Source organism: Colossoma macropomum, unplaced genomic scaffold (genome assembly GCF_904425465.1).
Source record: "Colossoma macropomum unplaced genomic scaffold, Colossoma_macropomum, whole genome shotgun sequence".
NCBI lineage: Eukaryota > Metazoa > Chordata > Actinopteri > Characiformes > Serrasalmidae > Colossoma > Colossoma macropomum.
This window is the reverse complement of record NW_023494804.1, coordinates 18431712-18454374: the sequence shown is the minus strand read 5'-3', so window position 1 is coordinate 18454374 and position 22663 is coordinate 18431712. Positions and strand designations below refer to the sequence as shown.

The 22663-nt window shown below is 38.4% G+C and overlaps 1 protein-coding gene across 1 annotated transcript in view; it reads left to right on the top strand.

Annotated features, from left to right (window-relative positions):
- Window positions 1-22663, top strand: part of unc13bb (unc-13 homolog Bb (C. elegans)) — a 150286-nt gene that overhangs the window by 99123 nt on the left and 28500 nt on the right. The window contains exons 14-24 of the mRNA XM_036594423.1: window positions 2353-2572; window positions 4971-5198; window positions 6053-6194; window positions 7757-7926; window positions 14148-14263; window positions 16284-16447; window positions 18077-18227; window positions 19773-19841; window positions 19918-20007; window positions 20272-20412; window positions 21489-21619. Of these exons, the coding sequence (XP_036450316.1) occupies window positions 2353-2572; window positions 4971-5198; window positions 6053-6194; window positions 7757-7926; window positions 14148-14263; window positions 16284-16447; window positions 18077-18227; window positions 19773-19841; window positions 19918-20007; window positions 20272-20412; window positions 21489-21619 (1622 nt within the window). The remainder of the gene's footprint in view (window positions 1-2352; window positions 2573-4970; window positions 5199-6052; window positions 6195-7756; window positions 7927-14147; window positions 14264-16283; window positions 16448-18076; window positions 18228-19772; window positions 19842-19917; window positions 20008-20271; window positions 20413-21488; window positions 21620-22663) is intronic.

Below are 22663 nucleotides of genomic sequence, written 5' to 3'. Positions count from 1 at the left end.
TACATAGTGTTAAAATAATAGGTTGACTAATTTAAATAGGAAAATGTAAAATATTACACTTAATTATAGCCAGTATTGCCATTATACAGCTACAGTATTGCTTGCAGTATATTAAGAACGTGCTGGTGAATCAGTAATATAGCATGGTTAAATATTAGCCTGCATTATTTTGACTAAATTAATTTACTTTTGTTGGGCTACTGAATACCTTAATTCATCAGAACACCCAGAGAAACTCATTTGGTGCTGTGATTGGTCAGTATAAAAAAAAATGTTTTTAAATTTGAACACAGAGCTCATTTTCATATTGAGTTCAAAACCCAGACATTTCAGACTTTTTGTTACTTTTTTTTTCTATAAAAATAAATGATTGAACATTCCATTTTGTCACTACCAAGACAATCAGAACACTACCGAAACATTACCAGATGTTTCAATAGTGACTGTTTCAGTAGTGACAATTTTAGCTCACTTTGAGCAGAAACCATAAACGCTAGTTAAGTATAAGACTAGCAAACATAGATTTGAACAGCTGTACACACGTAAAATTATATTTCATTAAAACTCTAAAAAGTTGCAATTCTTAATGTTCCATGCTGATTGTAGACTTGGGACACATTTGCTTCAAACCAGTGGAATCTAACTCACCATGTGGTCATGAGGGACAGGGATGCAGTCTCACTTCTTGCTTTAAAATGCAGAGGCATGGCTAAAATAAGGCTCTGCCAAGGGTTTAAAACTCTGTGTTTTGGTACTGACAGGAAAACCTGGGACAGCATTTTTTTATTTAAAAATAAAATTAACAATGAATCAAAATCAACTAACTTCACTCTATAAGAAATCAAAAATATTTTAAAAACATGAAAATGTAAGAATTATTTTCACAAGTGTAAATTTAGGGGTTTCAATAGAAAACACTCTAATATGATAATTTTGTACATAGCTTATTACTATCTCTATTGATGCTTAGGATTTAAATAGATCACAACATAATCCTTGTAAATACCTAAGGTTTTGCTGTATTTCTTGACATCACTTGGAACTGCTGTATTGCTGACCTATATGCCACTGTTCAAGAGTTAGTTATTGCTCTCTGGAAGTTTGGAGTCACTATTTGCATTAAATTAAAACCAGTATTGTTGAATATACATGTATACAATGATTTGGAAACTGCTGACATAATCCCAGGTACATAACTACACTATAAAGGACGAATTACAGTATATTATTTATAATCTAGAGGGCCCATATCTTGTAAAACCCTATTTTCCTTGTTTTTTCTGAATAAAAGAGTTTGATGTAGTATGCAGACATTGTTAAAGTTTCAAAACATATCATTCACTCCCAGTTCATACAGTCTGTATGTGTAAACTCTCAGCTTGTTTTGAATTTACTGTTCACGAAAACCAATATATTTACATATGTACACCAATTCAGGCTGCAGCAGTTTAGTGAACAGGCAGAGCTGTGAATGGGGAACAATACAGGACAGCTAATTAGACCAAATATATATATATATATATATGTATATATATATATATATATATATAGCAAGAGATAGATGTACATACATATAGATGACTGTATGAAAAATGAAAATAAAATGCAAGAAAAATATTGGATATGGACGCTTTAATAACTTTTTTTGCATTTTCACAAAAATCTATCTTGTCTATTTTATCACATTTTAATCTACACTGTACAAAATTTAACAAAACAACAATAATTAATATGACATGATTCCAAACTTTTATTTTCAGTAGTGTATATAAACCTTACCTAGACCTAAACCCTAAACCTTACACTCATTCTAACTCTAATCCCTGAACTATAGGGGGCTGTCCAAATAAAGTGAGACTGAATCTGTAACACAGTTCAGACCTTTCATCAAAGGGAACTTCTATTGATTTTTTTCACGTTTCATCTTAATTCTATGATTGAGATGTAAACAAAATCATTCAGAGTGGTTTGGTGTGAAATGGTTCATTGTGGAGAGACGTACAGACTCAGATTTCTTTACAGTGGTGGTGATAGGAATCAGGAGTCACCATGACTACAACACAAATATAGCCATTTACTATCCAAAACCACCAGTGAGTCTACACATGTCTTCTGAGTTTTTATTTGCAATGTTGGTGATGGTAAAACAGTAATATAATAAGTTTTCTTTGGTGACTATTTTGCCTCACAACACTCTGCATGTACGAGGGGTGTGAATCCCACCATGAAAAGATTTTAAAAGTATAGTTTAGACTAAAATGTTATGTAGAAATTTGGAAAAATCCATGGAATTCCCTTCCCTTTCCCTCTCCCTTCTCTCCTTTAATCTCTTCTACTTTCTCACCCCTGCAGAAGAGTCATGTATATAAGAAGACGCTGCAGGCTCTGATCTATCCCATCTCCTGCACCACACCCCATAACTTTGAAGTTTGGACGGCCACCACACCCACGTACTGCTACGAGTGTGAGGGGCTGCTGTGGGGCATTGCCCGGCAGGGCATGCGCTGCTCTGAGTGTGGGGTCAAATGTCACGAGAAGTGTCAGGAGCTGCTTAATGCGGACTGCCTGCAGCGTGAGTATGGGAAACGTGGACAGTTTTTGCCAGACTGTCGCTTTAAGGTAGCTTCAGCTTCAGTAGCTCATGGTCACAGGGTTGGCTTGCTTGTTCTCCTCACACATTCAAAACAACAGGAAGACACTGAAACGGGTCTTTCTTTAAACTTTCTCTAAAGCTTGTCCTTCAGAAACTCCCTCAGCCTGTTAAAGCTGGCCTACAATGTGCTTTAGATACCCATCGATTGCAGTGCATGTGTATACATTTCTAAGTGACACGCTAGCTGCTGCAGTGTCTGCTGACATGATTTATCCAAATGGGATCACATTGAGACCTGACTCCTTGAGCGACAGCTCCATTAGCTGCTCCAGAAATGATTTAAGGTGAATCTCCAAAAGCAGATGGCTGATTATTAGCGAAATGTTTTCCACAGGCTTGGATATTTGCAGGATTGATAGGCTTGCCAGATTGGTATCGAGTTTGTTTACTGGGTTTTGAAATTGGAACTGGTGATAATTAAACTGCGGAGCGTATCTGTCAGGGACAGTTGAAGCAGGGTGTAGATCCTAGTTTCAAATCTAATTCACAAAGACTGGTGATTTAAGTTCCCTTAAAGAGGGATTCCACCCATTTTTCAGCGTTTCTGCATAATTAAATGGTCGAGATAAAAACAAAGTCATTAAGAGTAGATTGGTGTGAAAATGTTCATTTGTGGAAAAACTTAATTTCTTTACAGTGGTCGTGGTAGGAATCAGGGGTCACCATGTCTACAACACAAATATAGACATTTTATTTACTATCCAAAACCACCAGTGAACCTACATGTGTCTTTTGAGCCTTTATGTGCAACGTTGATTATGGTAAAACAGTGAAACAGTAATGGATTTTTACAAGTATGTTTTTTTTTCAAAATGTTTTACATCTTTACCATTTAATTATGAAGAAATTTAGAAAAATCTGTGGAATTTCTCTTAAATGTCTAAACATATCTTACAGTACTGTCTTAATAAGGAAAGGATTTGTGATTTTTATAGTTTGAAATGACATTCGTGTGACATTGTGATTTCTAATTCTTATTTAGAGTAATTTTTTGTCAATTTCGCTGCCTTGTAATTTGATCCTCACTTTCAAATGCAAGGCACCCTGTATATTAATTCTATTATAACTTCATTCTGGATATTAATTTTACAGCTATTAAATGGCTTTTAAAGCGATAGCTTTAGCACTTTCAGCAGATTACACTGGGCAGTATTTGCAGGAGAACTATGATTAAATTAATGAAAGAAACAGCTTAGTGGAGCTCCAGTTCCCCTCTAAAGCCTCCACTGTAACCAAAATCTATGAGCTGTATGAACAAGAGTTGAGAGGCTACAATCATGGAGTTGAACGACTGACTGCATTTAAGATATATATGATGTGTGTGTGTGTGTGTGTGTGTGTGTGTGTGTGTGTGTATATATATATATATACACACACACTGGAGCTCCACCAAGCTGTTATATATATACATATATACTGATGTGGCCACTGTTTTTCTCCCAGGATGTTGGTGATTCTGTGTGTGGAAATAAAATGATTTTCATGTTCAGGTTCAACATTCACACTATAATATATTATTACTGAATTATTAAAAGTAATAAATACATCCTGATGAAGATCATTTTGCCCATTTATACTGTTCTATAAAGTTTGAACACCCGGTAAAATTCCACGTTTCTAATTTAAAGAATAAGTTAACACATCCTCTACTGGTAACACATTTAAATATGCCATTTTTCTGCATCTTTAGGGCCCAATTTTTATTTATTTGCAGAATTTAACATATTACAAAAAATAAAACATAGAATATAAAATGTGCTCTAACTTTTGCACAGGCCACATTCTTTCCAGTATGTTACATTCAGCAAATAAACGGTACTAGTGTATTAAAAAGTGCAAAATTGTGTTCTCTGTAGAGGATGTGTTCACTTATTTACACTTAGGAAATCAACAAGATGAAATTACCAAGGGTGTCCAAACTTTTGCATATGACTGTGTACCTATAACAAAACGCACTGCTTTAAAAATAGACAAATCCCTCTTTAGCATCACATTTGAGCTAATTTGACAAATATGAATAATCACAATGAATTTAGTACCTCTTCAGTCATTTTAGAATCTTCTACAGCTCTGTTCTTCATTCTGGACACATCTAACATTTCTACATTTTTTTTTACAGCTTCTTCCAGATTTGTTGAAATCTGTGATGTAGATTACTAACTTCATATTAAAATAATTTTATGCATGGATCTGCCACAAAATTAGTTTAATATCATTTCTATTCCAGGCTTGGATGGGGTAGTGTATATGTCTGTGTATATATGAGTGTTTATATAACTGTTCTACGCTGGCTGATGGGTGATTCTGTCCTTCACAGGTGCGGCAGAGAAGAGTTCAAAGCACGGCGCTGAGGATCGCACTCAGAACATCATCATGGCCATGAAAGACCGCATGAAGATCCGAGAGAGGAACAAGCCTGAGATCTTCGAGCTTATCAGGGACGTGTTTATGGTTACTAAGGCCATCCATGCCCAGCAGATGAAGACCATCAAGCAGAGCGTGCTGGATGGCACATCCAAGTGGTCAGCAAAGATCACCATTACCGGTATGGTCAACAGATACGTTAAAGCTTGTGTTAATGTAGGGAATAAAAGTACAGTAAAGGTTAGGGTTTAGGACAGACCCCTCCCCATATAAAGTACTTTAGAAATTATGATTTTGTAAATATTTATCCTAATATAATCTCTATTAATGTCTTGGGTTTAAGAAGATTTTTAGCAGTTTTACTGCAGGACTGTTAACTAACTTTGGTAGAATGGCCCATATAACTGTGTATAAGTAGTTATATAGTTAGATAATAGCAACATAGACACGTACATAATAATTTACATTCAGTGCTCTCATAATTTGTTACATCTCTACTGTCATTTGCAGTATGTCATGCCATCTAGTAAAGAAATGTTCTTAAATTTATATTTCTCAGCAATAGATTATAGAATTCAAATGTAATAATGTAAGAAGGAAAAAATATTCAGGGATGTTGGAAAGAAAGACAAGACAGACAAGAAAGGCAGGAAGAAAGAAAGAAAGAAGAGATAAACCAGAAAGAAGGAAAAGAAGAGATGAACCAGAAAGAAAGAAGAGATAAACCACAAAGAAACTAAAGAAGAGATAAACCAGAAAGAAAGTAAAGAAGAGAAAGAAAAGAAAAAACAAAATGAAGAAAGAACTTATCTCTGTCAGTAACTGTTAAACACTGTGAAGTTGATTGTTGTTTGTTTATGTTTGTTTCAGTACATCTTGAGCTTAATATAATCTCTCATTGAGTTATAACGTCCTCATCTGCTCTCTGCTCAAGCACCAGCAGATAGAAACAGTGCAGGTGATTAGGGATTCTCTCAGTGGTGCCTCCGTCTGTCTCTCTGTCTGAGTGTCTGTGTCTCTGTCTGTATGCTGCAGTGGTGTGTGCACAGGGGCTGCAGGCTAAAGATAAGACGGGTTCCAGTGACCCCTACGTGACCGTCCAGGTGGGGAAGACTAAAAAGAGGACCAAGACCATCTATGGCAACCTCAACCCTGTCTGGGACGAGAAGTTTCACTTGTGAGTGCCTAATGGACCGCTCCACTCCCACCTGTCATATTAAGGGTCTGTCTTTTTCTGGCAGCCCCTGGTTCTACATATTAAAATGTGTGTTGCCCCAGTTTGAAGGTTTGGTGTTCTTCCGATGGAGTGAACTGCTCTGGCCCTGGGCTAGACTCTGTATTCTCCTCCTCATGAATCTCTGCCACTCTGCTAGTTTATGCATGCCACTCGTCTGTAGCCTATTGCTTTAATGCAGTGGACCCCAATTCTATTCATAAAAAGACCCTTGAGGGCTCAATCTTAAGTGTGTATCAATAGGTAGAGTTTTTGTTGGGGATGGTAGAGACTTCTTAAAAGTTTTGTCCACTTTCTAAGTTTTAAGGTTTGCAGAGGAAATCTTGAAATAGTGTCGGTCTACTCTTACTGCCCAGCTGTCGTAATCCAGATGATAGAAACAGAATTATAGCATGAAATAATTGATAAAAAGCTGTCTGACAACTGTCTGAAGTCCAGTGATCCCAGTATCTCCACTGATACATGGATCATTGGACGACAGTCATTTCCATGGTTACACTACACTCATGTTCATAGGCACACTACACCCATTTCCATGGTTACGCTACACCTATTTCCATGGTTACACTACACCAATTTCCATGGTTATGCTACACTCATTTCCATAGGTACACTACACTCATTTCCATGGTTACAATACACCCATTTCCATGGTTACGCTACACCAATTTCCATGGTTACACTACACTCATGTCCATGATTATGCTACACCCATTTTCATGGTTACACGACAGTCATTTCCATGGTTACGCTACATCCATTTCCATGATTATGCTACTCCCATTTTCATGGTTATGCTACTCCCATTTTCATGGTTATGCTACACTCATTTTTGTGGTTACACTACAGTCATTTCCATGTTTACGCTGTCCAAACTACCCTTGAGCTCAGACACTGCCAGAAACAAAAGGCACTGCTCATACCTAGAAATATACAGAAATAAATATACACCCATTTCCACTACACTGAACCCATTTGCATCATTATAGTGCATCTGTTCCCATGGTTACGCTAGGAATAATACTAGCTGTTAGGCTAGGAATAATGATTTCTTGTTTTGTATTTGAGGAGTGGCAGGTGCCAACATGCTACGCCTCAGTTCTGCCCGCCTCAGTTCTGAAACCAAAACTACACATTTGTTCTACTAAGGAATTTTACTCAGCTGATCAAGCATTACTTGCTATATACAAAATCTACACTCACAATTCACACAACACTAGAAATTCACTCCATATTCAAGAAACGTGCAGGTTTTTCACTCTTTTGGTCAATAATACTGAGTAGCACTGCTCCAGTACTTCTAAAATTACCAGTGATGGAAGTGCATTGCAGTCTTTTTAATATGAGCTTTACAACTGGAGCCTTCTAGAATGTGTTCACAACCAGTTCATCATCAGACATTTACGTTTTTGAATGAAAATGCTCTCTTTACACTGGTCTATTTGGCATGACAGTAATAGTATGACTAAAGATCCTGCCTGATTGTTTTCCTGCTTCTCTCTCAGTGAGTGCCACAACTCGTCAGACCGTATTAAGGTGCGTGTGTGGGATGAGGATGATGACATTAAGTCCCGTGTGAAGCAGAGACTGAAAAGAGAATCTGATGACTTCCTGGGACAGAGCATCATTGAGGTGCGAACACTGAGCGGGGAGATGGACGTCTGGTACAATCTGGGTAAGTATGTGTGGGTGGATAAAATGTGATTTACCAGTTTACCTTTTTAAAACTGTTGTTAAAAGCGCATATTGAAGCATATTGATATTGTTTTGGGCCAAAGATGATTTAAGCACCTAAAAGATTTGGGTGCTAATGAGTGCTGACATCACAGCGGTCACTAATTATTATTATTAAGTGCCATCCAGTCAATTCCATCACTTGGCAGCTGAGCACACTGGACAAAAAATTAGTCACATGTGATTGAAATGTACCTAATAGCATGTAATACATCCACAAGCATGAATACAAACTGCGATTCGATTTGCCATGGACTGGACAAGTTTCTGGATGTAGGTGAAACCAATGTTCAGCCAGAATGTTGCATCAAAGAATTGCGTAGTTTGGCCTGATTTCGTGGATGCCTTCCCTGGCGTTTTACTCATTGTTCCAGGTAGTCCCACAGATTTTCAAGAGAATTCAAATCTGGGAATTTTGTGGGCCAGTCCAGATGTGTGAACACTCCTGAATGTTCATCATGCCAACCAATCACATTTGCACATCATCTTGGAATACAGGAGTAGGAACATTATGTTTCTCGTAAGATGATGAGCAAAAGGCAAAAACTGTCTGTCCAGCAGCCCAATGTAGGCACTGTGGTTCAAATTTACTGTCACCTCAACCAAAGGACCCATTTCTGTTTAATTTAAACACCCCAGAAGATCACAGAGGCTCCTCCAGCTTAAAACACACAGTGCTCATTGAAGGCTTCCTGAGAACTTTGATGAACACACCCCCAGCATCATTCCCATACAGGCAGAAACGAGATTCATCTGACCACGTTTCCAGTCATGAACAGTCCAATTTTTGTGTCTTTGCCGACTGTAACTGGGCAACTTTGTGAGCAGACGGGGATTTCTGCCACTGCTGGTAGACCCGTATGACGTACGCTTTGATACACCTGCAAATTCAGCTACTTCCTTCACACCATGGCCTTTGGCACGCCCCAATGCAATCACTCCTTTTTGCCAATCATAAATATCTGCTTTGCGACCCATTTTCCACACTCCGAACAAGACATTCACTGCACCTTTTTTCAATCTATGAATCCTGTTACACACCCCGCAGGTCTTTATAGCCCGATCGTCCTCGTGCAAAGCCATCTGCAGGAGCCTGAAGTTACTACCACCTTAAACATGCAAGGTGACTAAATTTTTGTCCAGGGAGCTTATATGGAGAGTGTTTCTTCAGAATATTCCATTTTCTCTTTGGGTTTTCAAGCATCTTGCTGGCTTGTTTGTGATTCCTATGATTGTTGATCCATCCTCTCGCTGGTCATTCTCTTCCTCTTTTACCCTCAACTGTTCCAAGCATAGTTGTCTTTTTCTAATGAATTCATTCTTCTCATAATGCCCAAAACAGGATTTCAGCTTGGTTATTTGGGCTTTGAGAATTCTGAACTTGGTCAAGGATCCATTTGTTTGTTTTCTTGCCATCTTGCCATAAAAAACACAAAGAAGACCAAAGTCTGGACAGTTCTGATCTTTGTTTGAAAAGACACATTATTACATTTGAAGATCATTTCAAGTTCCTGCATTCTGAGTGCCAATCTGTGTCGTATTTCTTAAGTTCTGGATCCTCTGTTGTTAATAACTGATCCAAGTAGACAAAAGCTGCCCAACATTTCCACATCTTCTCCATCACTGGTCAAGTTAGTGGTCTTTCCCATTGTCGTAATCTTTGTTTTCTTCATACTGAGCTGAAGTCCCATCTTTTCACTCTGTTCTTTAACCTTCCTTATAAGGACCTTCAGGTCTTCCTGATTTTCCACTGTGAGTGTCGTGTCATCTGTATATCTGAGGTTACTGATGTTTCTTCTACCAATCTTGAAGTCTCTCTCATCTTTCTCCAGTCCTGCTTCTCTTATTATATGCTCAGCTTGCAGGTTGAACCAGTACGGTGACAGTGGAGATCCTTGTCTTACTCCTTTGCTGATGTGGAACCAGTCTGTTTGTTCATTTCATTTCTTTAATGACTGTGAATTGTTCATATGGTCGCACATACTTACACATAAATAAATATGTTTTTATTGATGTAGTACTTACAGACATAAATTAAGTTATTTGACCAGTGGTCAATCACAGATTTCGGTATTTCTGTTTTCTCATGAGTATAAATAAAAAGTATGTGATATTCTATTTTATAGTCTTTATATGTTATTGCTTTATTAATTTGTTGTTTAATGCATTAATTCAAACACACAAAAAAAAACATTCATATTAAAACACTGAAAATCCAAGCATCCCCAGTCTGTTGAAGAGCGATGTATGTCTTACATATTTTTCATCAGTCTTATGTAAAGACTGATTGTTTGCACATTCTTGTTTATCAAAAGAGCCTGTTTACAAAGGATTTCTGCATTTCCACAAGCGTGTGGGAGTTATAGGAAGTTGAATAGGTGAGTTTGTAAGTGGGCCATTGTCAGAGCAGCGATGAACCCGAATCCCTCTCAGCTCTGAAGCCTCACCTCAGACGACACTCTGAGCCTTCAGCATGCCTGGCTGCTTCTATTTTAAGCGTTCTGGGCCTTTTGTGGAAATCCACTCGTGTTTAAAGTGCACTGAGTAATGCAAAAACACGCTTACATACTGTGCCAACACGGAAATAGAACCGTTACCTTCTGAGACTGGTGTTATTACATCTAGGTCAGTTGGATTGGAGTAATGTTGTAATGATGGGGTTTTTGATTTGATGGTTATATGCAATGATCTTGGCATGTATGACTCTTCCCCTGCTCCCAGCCTGCCATCTGGTTCATGTATGATATTGTATAATCACATTATTCCCTGATGCCATATGGCACAGGGGCTGCGTATATATGATACCATTCCTGTGCTATTCCTGACAGGCTGTTAATGACTATATTATACATTTTTCTTGCATTTTAGGTCCACTCAGGACTAAATTTGTGTGGTTTTATGCACCGGAATCAGTCAACCTTTCTTTATCTCTTAGTTAAACAGACTTGTTACTGTGCCTTTAAGACTAATGCATGTAAATGATCTGATTAGCTGTCCTGTTTTGTGCCTCATTCAAAAAACAGTCCAATCTGAAGTCCTTCAGAACTTTGTTGTGGGTTGGCGAAGCTAAACTGCTGTAGGCTAAATAGGTGGATTATTTTTTGTGACATCACAAAAGCAGTGAATTCAACATGTGCTAGTTTTTGCTGCGTAGTTTCCATACATGAGTAGTGAATGGTATATTTTGAAACTTTACCAGTGTTGAGATTATTACGACAGTTCCGTTTTTTTTTTTTTTTAATGGACCCTTTAAGCATTTAGAATATACATCGTATAGGAGAAAAGTTGTTAACAGCCAAAAGAGCTGACAGCCTCTCAGTCCAGCTCTAAATGGGAGGGCTTTTGATGTTCAGGATTTGTGTATGTGTCTGAACTCCATTACCCACGTCTCCCTGCCCTATGGCACATCTCTTCTTGCACAATTACCCCCAGTGTGGATGGAGAAGCCCTGAGGCTTCTGCATTACTCTCAGGAAAACATGCTCTGAATTCTCTTTCTCTCTCACTCTCACTATTTCTCTGCCTCTCTTTATCGCTTGCCTTTTATTCCTCTCTCTCTTAAGGGCAATGACATAAATATAATAAAATTACATGTAAAAACATATTCATGATACACAAAATGTATATCATGATTTTTTGTTTTTCTGGAATTGGAGGAGACAAAATGGATCAGTAAAGCAGTTGTGCCTAAATGATTTTTTAAAATCAACTATTTAAGAATATAAAAAAACTCCAACACTAAAAAAGATATTAATATAATGAGATGGTCATGATTAGCTGCCATCCAGTCAGCTGTGCAGTTTATGCAGTTACTGCACACTGGTTGCTGTTGTTTAGAGACTCTCTATAAATGGTCTCTGACCTATTTGATCTATGCATAGCGGGTTTTGCAAGGTTAGACTAGTAGGGCTAAAGTCAAGACCTTCTTTGTTGAGTCCAAGACCATGACTAGTCAAATGAGAGACCAAATAACAAATGAGATTCAGTAAGAGTCCTCTTAGTAGCCATACTTTTCTTTGCCACAGTTTACATACTGTTTGAGCCATTTAAAAGTGAGCTAACCCCTACAGAATCACTTGTGTTTCATTTAGCCAGTACCAGTTAACTAAATCTAACACAAACCGACAAAATAATTTTTTTCTGAGTTAACAGTGAGGCAGTGTGCACTGGTGACAGTTAAGTAAAAGAGTGTACATGTAAATATAATGTAAATTGTAAATTTGTTTTAGGTCTCCGTCAAAACCAGATGCTAATTTTGTCTAGGAAAGTAACTTTAAAAACTAACTACAGCACTATAGACAAAGTTTAGACATCATAACAAGAACAGAATAACCTCATGGGAAATTGTAGTACATGACTCAGGTTCAGACTGATCTATCCTAACAGTGTGACCTTTCAGATGTATACAGAAAAAATAATATTTGAAATTTATAACTCTCCAAATTTACTGCAAATGTCAGAGGCCACCCTTCAGTTGTGTGCTATGATTTCTCATTAGTTTGAATGCATTTTTTCCAGTGCGCTGTAAAGCTTGTCCAGCCTGGCAACAGCAGCTATGATAGATTGAGGAGCATGCATAGGTTAGTTGGTCTTAGGCCCAATTCCATTTCACCCCTAACCCCTACCATTTAGCCCTCCGTTTTGCATGTTCATGTCTAGGGGTAGCATGTCCTGATTTTTGTTGAGACAGAGGGGTGGGATGAAGTGTTAGGGCTACATGGCCCTCCAAACTGAGGTTTTCAGAGGCACACTCCAAACAGAGTGTTATCAGTAAAAAAGAAAAATCAGCAAGATGGCTGCGCAAGCGACCAAAGAAACCCACAAATGTGACAATTTTCTCTGTTAAAAAATTATGATAACTGTTGTATTATCTTTTATTGTCAATGTATTTTGGTCCTTTTCTTCATAACAAGCATAGAAAATCGCTGATCGTATACTGATGTCTTGGTAGCTAGCTAGCTAAATTTCCCATTCAATCTTAAATAGTCCAGCAGTACTGACACCTAAAGCGGCAGAATTTAACTGCTGCGCCATTTAAGGTGGAACAGGAAAATTGAGAAGCTGTGTATAGTTGACTTCAGCTTCATATCACTAAATAATAAGGGGTGGGCAATAATAAATAATACCCCCCCACCGCCCCCCACTTTAAAAGCATACGATGACCTAAATGTAACTAAAGCTCAGCAGCGAGGTTGCTGAAATTTACCCTCCTCTGCTATCACTGCAGACTAGCAGGGTCGCCTACAGAGCAGCGCTAGTAGCCTGTTAGTGAAGCAATGTTCTTTTTTTATTTGAGGGTCCCATTTCGTAGAGGAAGATTTCAACCACTACACTTTAACTCAGTTTCAAGGGGCAAGGTGACACTTGAAAACAAGGGGTAGGGGTAAAAATATGAAATAGGATTGGGCCTTAAATCTGTGAGGTTCTGACGATGCCCAACTTATACTCGGAGGAGAATATTGTAATGTAACTTATCACGATAACAATGGCTTTAGCCTCCTCTCTCTGCCTCTCTCTCTCCCTCCCTCCCTCACTTTCTCTCTTTCCATATATGTGTCTTTTCTGCTAGAGCTTGCTGAGGCTAATCGTTTGTTACTTTAAAATGTATTCTCTCTCTTCATTCCTTCATTGTCTTCGCTTGTTGTCTTCTGCATTCTTTTGCATTTATGTGCTCTTCTAATTGCCCTTTTCTGTAGCTTTGCTCTCTACAACAGCTCTAACAATTACAGTCAATACCAGTAATTGAGCCTCTCTCTCTTGTGCGCTGTCTCTCTCTCTCTCTCTCTCTCTCTCTCTCTCTCTCTCTCTCTTTCTCTTTCTCTCTCTCTCTCTCTCTCTCTTTCTCTTTCTCCCTCTCCTTTTTCCACTCCCACTTGTTCCCTCTGCGACCGGAGCGGTCCGCCTTGATTATTATGTACCCTGCTCCCGTCGGAAATCGACCGATCAGTCGACACGTACAAATTACCCCAATAATTTGCCTGTCAGGGGAAAACAGGCAGGAAGGAACAAACCCTGTGACTCTGAGAAAAGGCTGTTCTGCTCCCCGTTCAGTTTTTCCCATTTTACAGATGTTTTTACATAAAATATTCCACTGGCTCATTACGGTGATTTAATTCAGTGATTCTGGGAGCCGCTGCTCTAATGTGCCTTCTGCTCTCTGCAGAGAAAAGGACTGATAAATCTGCGGTGTCTGGCGCGATCCGTCTCCAGATCAGTGTGGAAATTAAAGGAGAAGAGAAAGTGGCTCCCTACCATGTGCAGTACACCTGCCTACACGAGGTACACATATTGCACACAAACACACCAGCTGGGTGAACTTAACTCACAGTGCACCTGCTGTCCTTTTAGAACAAGGTAACAGCACTAATAATGGGGCTGAATGTCAGGGAGTACTGAGTTCTGCTATTATAGTGATAATTCACTTAAAATTACTAAAGTAAGAGTAAATTATTTACTGGAAAACTATAAACCAAAGCTGAGTCTTTGCTTTACTTTTAGTTAAAGTAGTAACTTTAGTTTCAGTAGGTACTTGCAAGAGGATTTTCACAGATTTACTGAAAAGTCTGCATAATTAAATAGTTGAGATGTAAACAATCATTCAGAGTTGTTTGGTGTGAAATGGTTCAATGTAGAGAAACTTACAGACTCTGGTTTCTTTAAAGTGGTGGTGATAGGAACCAGGGGTCGCCATGACTACAACACAAATCTAGCCATTTTATTTACTATCTAAAACCACCAGTAGTGTCTCAGACATCAGATGATGTATTCATAACCATTTCAGGCAATAACTTTCAGTGAGGGAGCTTTTAGAGGTGAGAAGTTTCTGTACAGTAAACCATTTCACATCAAACCACTTTGAATGACTATTTACATCCCATTCATTTATTTATGCAGACAAATTTGAAAAAAAAATGGTGGAATTCCCCTTTAAGATAGTAGTCCAGTTCTAGCCAGGTTAACTGGCTTCCTAAGTTAACCCATTAGCTCATTTGCATGAAAGTTTGGGCACCACTGGTCAAGTTATATGCTTTTCTAAGTGAAAATATTCTGGACAAAAATACTACGCTTTTGGTTTTCCTCCCATTTTGCAGCTGTTTAATAAAGAAATGTGTCCTGCTGCTTTGGGAAATTGGAGGTCACACCAAATAGTAATGTGGGAATTTTTGCAGGGTTTAAGTTAAATCTTCACAGAAAAAGTGTGTATATTTTTGCTCAGTGTAAGTTAACACATCCTGCACAGAGAACACACGTCTGCACATTTTAATGCACAGTTACAGTCTATTTGTTAAACATATCATATTAGAAGAAAATAAAACATGCAAAAGTGTGGGCACATGCCACATTTTGTTTTTTTCAGTATGTTAAATCTGTCAGAATTTAAAATTACCCCCAGGTTTTTAGATTTGGTATACAAAGGAAAGAGGCCTAGCAGAATCACTGTTACGTTAAGCAAATATATCACTGTTTTTAGACTAAAACCTTGCGTCTCCAAAATGGTAACTTTACAGAAGGAAAAACCTACTTTACTTTTAATGTAAGTCAATGGAACCAGACTTGACCAAGTCATATTGGGCCGTTTCTTTTAGTCCATTGATCATGAAATTTACACACAATGTAAAGGGCAACAGGCATTTTCAAATTATGTCAAAAAAAAAAAAACGCCAAAAATGGAGATACATGTTTTTGTCCCGACAGCAGTGATTTAGTAATTGTGCATTAAAATGCAACATATTTAAATTTGTTCCATGTAGAAGGTGTTTTAATGTTTTTGCAGTTAGGAAATCAAGCACTTGCAGTAGAACATATTCACTGTCAGACAAAAACCATGTAAAACAGTAACTTTACAGGAGAAGGGAAAGCATCATGAAATTTTACACAGTGGTGTTTTTAAATATGTATAAAAATTTAAAAAGAACAGAAATGCAGTTACAAGGTTTTGTTCCAACAGTGACAATATATAAGCAGCAATAATAAAGAGCTGTCGTGCTTGTTATTCTATTAGGTAAGATTAATTAGCCAGCTGGCTTCTCTAGGTTTTGAAGAGATTTTTCATATTAATTATTAAAAATGAACATGGCTCTAGTGACTAATTCTAATAGAAATAAACACAAGTAAAAAAATCTATAATTTAGTTATATTCAAAGTACAGTAGCTCCCACAACTCTGTAGTAATTTGTTTCTGTCAACCTCTGCTAAAGGTGACTGAATGCAATAGAGGCCGGACTGAGGGCAAAATCCTCATATGTCATTAACGTGTACCATAAACCTCACTAATAAAACCTCTATAAATCTTTTCCAGAACCTCTTTCACCACACCACGGACGTCCTTGGCCAGGGCGTGGTGAAGATACCGGACGCCCGGGGAGACGATGCCTGGAAGGTTTATTTCGATGACGTGGCTCAGGAGATAGTGGACGAGTTTGCAATGCGTTACGGCATTGAATCGATCTACCAGGCCATGACGTACGTACCAAAGCATCTTCCAGCCTCCCTGACTCTTCCTCTTCCATCGCTACTAAGCCTCTTTCATCACCAAAGTCTATTAACAACAGGTCATGCTGGCAGATTAGCCTGTTAATTAGAAGCAGCCAAACAGTTCTGATTCATTGTACCTATTCTAGGCTTTTTTCCAGAAGAAGTGCAGGATAGACTGAGAGCAGGGCTTAATTAGTCACTTCCCTTTCTTACTTTATTCCTTTGTTGTTTTACATATTTGAAACAGTGATTTTAAATTGTGTTCTGCCCTGGCACATCTCATATAACTGAGAAAACCTTTTTTATTACTGTGCATTGAATGGGTTCTGTAGCAGGCGTAGTTCCCCTGAGAGAAATATGAGACATCTGGAGCTTTAGTCGCATCAGAAATAAAGTCCTAAGTGCACTTCATGTCTTTAGATGGTGATGTTATTAACATGAAGCAGCAGCAGTGTTTTATGACTGTCGATCTGCAGCCATAGCTGAGCTCATGGGCCGCAGAAATGGAGGAGAAGGGTGTCTGTCCTGACCTCATTTTCTTAAAGTGGACCAGAGAATTTATGGGTGTTTTTGGCCAATATGTTAAAAAGTGTCATATTTAAGTGTGTTCTCTGTAGAGGATGTGTTAATGTATTTACACTTAAAAAATCAACAAAACTTTAACCGGGAAACTTTTGCATATGACTTCAGGTGCAATTTGAGGGAGTGAAGATAAAAACTGTAACCCATCATTTGCTGCATAAGACAAAGCATGTACCGCATGTAGTAGGGCTGAAAGACTAATGGTTTTTACATCAAAATTGCACTTTAGGACGAGCTGATGAACAAAAAAAAATTAATTGAAGTCTACACGCTTAAAAAAGATCTTTAAGGTTCCTAAAAAAGATTATAGAACCATGAACAAGACTCATTTGCACGCTTAAAAGGTTCATTGTGACATCATTCTTCAGTCTGATGGAGAATGTGTTGAATATGATTCTATATAGCACCAAAGGGGGGTCTGCTATTGTGACGATGTCTGGTTTGTAACCATCAAAGAACATTTTGGTGCTAAATAGAACCCTTTTCAGAAAGGTACTATGTAGAACCATATACAACATATTCTCCATAAATCTAAAGAACCAACTTTTTAAGTGTTTATGATTCTATATAGAATCATTGTCTTTACTAAAGAATCTTTTTGAGTGTGCACATTAGCAAAAATGTTGTTTTAAGTTTAAGAGTTTGTGAAATACCTGTAGATAAATTAGACCAGTCAGAGACAACCAAACCTCCATGTGTTGTAACATCACAACCACAACTTACTGGCAGTTTGGCAAACTACGTTCAGGGGTCAAGCCTCAAGCCAAAAAAGGTGGATATTTTGGTCTTCTTGGCCAAAATAAATCAGGCTTGAATCTCGATGTCTAAAAATATTGCAGAAATGCAATTAGATATTTTCCCCAAATTGTTCAGCCCTGGCATGTAGACAAAGTAAAGGGGTGGTAGGAAATTTCAAGTACTGATCAGCTTGTAGTTTTCTGTTTAAAATGACATAAACCCATTTTGTTTGCCTTTCTCTCTCTCTCTCTCTCTCTCTCTCTCTCTCTCTCTCTCTCTCTCTCTCTCTCTCTGTAGGCATTTTGCCTGTCTCTCATCTAAGTACATGTGTCCCGGTGTTCCTGCGGTGATGAGCACCCTGCTGGCCAACATTAACGCCTTCTACGCTCACACCACCGCCTCCACCAACGTCTCCGCCTCCGACCGCTTTGCCGCCTCCAACTTCGGGGTAAAAGCCCAGCCAAGAATTATGATTTAAAGCAGGAGTATCCAAGCTTTTTTTTTTTTTATAAAGGACCATGTTGAATTACTCGAGGGCCGAAATATTATTCACAAATGATTAAAAATATTATGTTTTCAGGATTAAGTTTTCAAACATTTTGCTGGCAGTCCATTACAAGAATTTAGCTATGACCGCTTAGGCACACATAAATCTGCCACCCGAGGAGTTACAGCATCTGCATGTTTACACTGGTCAGAGTAAAACGCATCAACATGTAGGACCGGAGCTGTCTGTGTGCTACAATGTTTCCTATCACTGTATGTAAGACACACAAGGCTTCTTTTGTTGTTGGAAAGCTCATTCAGAGCAGTATGGATTCGTAAGTGCTTATAACAGCCAAGTTTTGTTTGGTCTTATTAAAGGATTAATATTTACAGAATTTTGCCGATCTGCAGGCCACGTTTGGCCCTGACGCTGGACTTTAGACACCCTTGTTTTAAAGCCATACAACCTCATACAGCATCTTCACTCATGAAGCTAGATTAGAAATGACCAAGCTGTTATGCAGTGGGGGGCTGTGGTGTTAGGGCAAGGTCAGTTCAGGCCATGAATGTCAAAACACGGTCAAAAAAAATAGTAAAAGAACACCTCTATGATAATAATGATGATATTTTCAGCTAGCATGCTACTACATTGCATGCACAGTTAAAATGCAACAAGTGTGATGACACTATTCAATAAAATTGAACTGGGAAATATATATTAGACCTTCTTTGAAGGCCCTGAGAGTTGCTGTAATGACAGTGCAGCACTATATGGAGATGTACTGCACTAGCAGATCTCTTAGAAGAGTAAAGCAACTGAAATTAGATGGAAGAAGTGAAGTTTTCTGTCATTTCTCTGCACCTCATCCCAGTCCCTCTCGAGGGAGGGCAAGAAGAACTTATTACAGACATAACACGAAAGAAGAAAGTCCCGTTAGTGTAGCCCATTCTCACGGGAGCTGTATTTTCCAACGGTAAGTGTGATTGCAAACCTGACACCAAGAGCAGGCAAGAGCGGAGTCATTTTAAAATGATGAGGTTATTGCTGGGTAACAGGAAATTATGTACAACTTAAAGATCACACTGAAAGTGGAGAAGCTGCACAAGTTAGCAGTTACAGTTTTATTCCGTTATTGACAGAATGAGTAGGTAAACGCAGTTCAGTATAATAACACTGCACTCAGTCCATTGTGTCCTAAAACACTGTCTCTGTTAATGTGTTGCTGTTACTAATGACCATAGGAAACAGTATCAATTTAAACTTGCCATCAGCAGCAAGCATAGTGTTTCACTGTGTCAAATGCTAATGCTTACTCTTCTAACTCTGTTCAATGATAAATAACCTTGCTAATGTTTTAAAGCCATGCCGTCTTCATGATAAATGAAAGCGGGCCATTTCTGAATCACAGTTAACTGATGGTGAATATATCACAGCTAAGTGTGTGCTGGTTCAGTTATGCTTTGAAGCTACTTTCTCATCTCACTGGCGCACCTTCTCTCCCAACAGAAAGAGCGGTTTGTCAAGCTCTTGGATCAGCTGCACAATTCTCTGCGCATTGACCTCTCCATGTACAGGGTGAGTCTCGCTGACCAGAACCTGTTTGACTGTATATCTAGCTGAATTTTGAACCCTGATGTATATCTTGTTGCAGAATAATTTTCCTGCTAGCAGTAAGGAGCGCCTGCAGGACCTCAAGTCTACCGTGGACTTGCTCACCAGCATCACTTTCTTCAGAATGAAGGTACAGGGAAAAAGACAGCTATGAGACTTTGGAAATGAGAGGTGTCACATTATGCTTGCATCTCATGTATTAAGTAATGCAGAAAGTTAGAAAAATCTGTGGAATATTCCTTTTAAGCTTATACAGATTTATAAGTATCAGTGTAAATACTGCATACAAAATAAGCCTTTTTTTGAAATGGTTTGTTTTTATATTATGAACTGTTGCCACTGCATGGGTCAGTATATGACTTCTTCTCACTTGTTAACGCCTCCTGCTGGACAGGTCCAGGAACTTCAGAGTCCTCCCAGAGCGAGCCAGGTGGTGCGGGACTGTGTGAAAGCGTGCCTCAACTCCACCTACGACTACATCTTCAACAACTGCCAGGAGCTCTACAGCCGCCAGTACCAGCCAACAGGAGACACGGTCAGCCATTCTCTCCTTTCTCGTCCAGCAGGGGTGTGGGAAACAAGGATGCTTGATATGGGTTAAACCAGTTCAGAACTAGGAGTATTAATGTTTTTAGGATAATTCATGCTTTCTGTTCATATAATTACAAATAGTAGGAAGCTATAAAAAAATAATAACAATTAATAAAAAAAAATTAAGGATGATTTTAAAGGAGACCTATTATGCTTTTCTGGTTTTTCCCCTTTCCTTTAGTGTGTTATGTAGGGTTTTTGTGCATATAAATGGTCTGCAAGGTTACAAAGCCCAAAGTACACAACAGAGGGAGAGACTCTATCCCACAGAATCCACTTTTCTCAGCTGCCGTAAACGCCTTGTTGGAATTCCAGCCCTTTTCCTTTGTTACAAGGTGACATCATCTTGTAACACAATGTTTATTGCCCACCTACCAGCAAGCCCGGCACACCCTCACAACGCACAGCAACTTCTAGAGGTGGGAGGAGTTTGTTAAGTTTTGTACGCATGTGGAGAAGACACTGACCTGACTTTTAGGATCAACTCGAACTGATACGGCAGAACCAACGTCACTGGAAAAACAGCCACAGCAGAGTTTACAGCTGCTCAGGAGAGAAGGGTCTGTCTGCAGACTGCAAGACAGGGGCGGAACCTGGAGGAGCGGAACCCCTCTGATGGTTGACCAGTCAGAACAGAATGGACGAGCAGACCAATCAGAGCACACTCGGCTCATCGGGTGTGTGGCTTAAAGTCACAGAAGCTCTAACAGACCATTTTTGACAGAGGGTGAATAGAGATGTACATTATATGAAAAATGTTGTGTTTTTGGAGCACTGAAGCATGTAAATCCATTCTAGTAGAATCCAAGAATAAAAGTATGAACATTGAAAATGAGCTTAATAGGTCTCCTTTAGTGATTTGACACATCTTTGAGTTACTGATTATTTGGCATTATTTCAGTATTGATTTAAAAGAATTTTTGCAAGAGTAATTTTTGTTTTTGGATCAGTTCAGAGTATCACGCTTGACTCAGATAATGTAGGTGATTGTATGTCTGATTTTGCTTTTGTCTGGTCCAGAATAAAGAAGAATGTCCCCCAGAGGAGCAGGGACCAAGCATCAAGAACCTGGACTTCTGGCCCAAACTCATCACCCTGATCGTCTCCATCATAGAGGAGGACCGCAACTCATACACACCTGTTCTTAACCAGTAAGTGACTGTACACATATTACAGTCTTTCAAACACACATACATAGTCCATAAAGAAGAATTATAAACCCTCAGCACACTTAATAACCAGCCTGGACCCAGATTTCTCTAAAGCTGCTTTATAGAATAGAACAGCATGCAAATAAAATTTAATTAAAGTGGACTGAACTGGTGAATGTTCTTCACTAACACAGCTCCTGTGTGAAATAATACAAACATTCCACAGAGGAGAATTATAGTCTGCATGCATTGGTTCAAGGCCACTGAAGGTGATCAGTTGCATTGTTTGCTGTTAGGACAAAATGTTATTTGCTGTAGTATTTTTCGGGCAGGCTTGTTACACTCTCATTATTATCAACGAAGCTGTTTTCACCAGACGCCAGCATTGCTCTGATGTTCTCCCTTAGCAAATACTGCAGTTAATCCTGCAACCTTTCATTAAAACTCAGTTAAACTAGTCAAAAATAGACAAGGAGAAACTAATAACAACCCTTTTTTTTGTTTTGTTTTTTAACTTTGCTGTCGATAGTAAATTTGAAAGGGTTACAAAAATGTTATGTGAAGCTAGTTAAGGTCTCGTTTCCAATGTAGACATCCTGAAGTCTTTTGATATTTGCATGTAGATCCGACTAATGTTTTTGCAGAGTGTAAATAAACTTTATTATTTATCAGTTTATGTGTTTTACTTTGTACAAAAAAAGTGCCAAAAAGTGCAAAAACAATTATCTCAAAAATAATCTGCACTAACACGACACTGTGTTTATTTAGAGTTATTTAAGCTGTTCATGCTCCTATTTAGTTTGTCTTTGGGGTGGGGCTGTTTAAGTTTTGCCATAGTTGAACTTAATCACAAGATCACAGTATGGCAAATCATAAGACGTCATAACCGATGTTCCCTTTTATACTGGTAAACCTCCCACCCCAGTTTCAATTAACAGTTATTTCTAAAATTGGTAAATGAATGAAGTATAACTTGATTAATTGACCTTCTTTATTCTATCACAGCACTAAAATCAATCAAATACTATGAATCTACAGACAGTT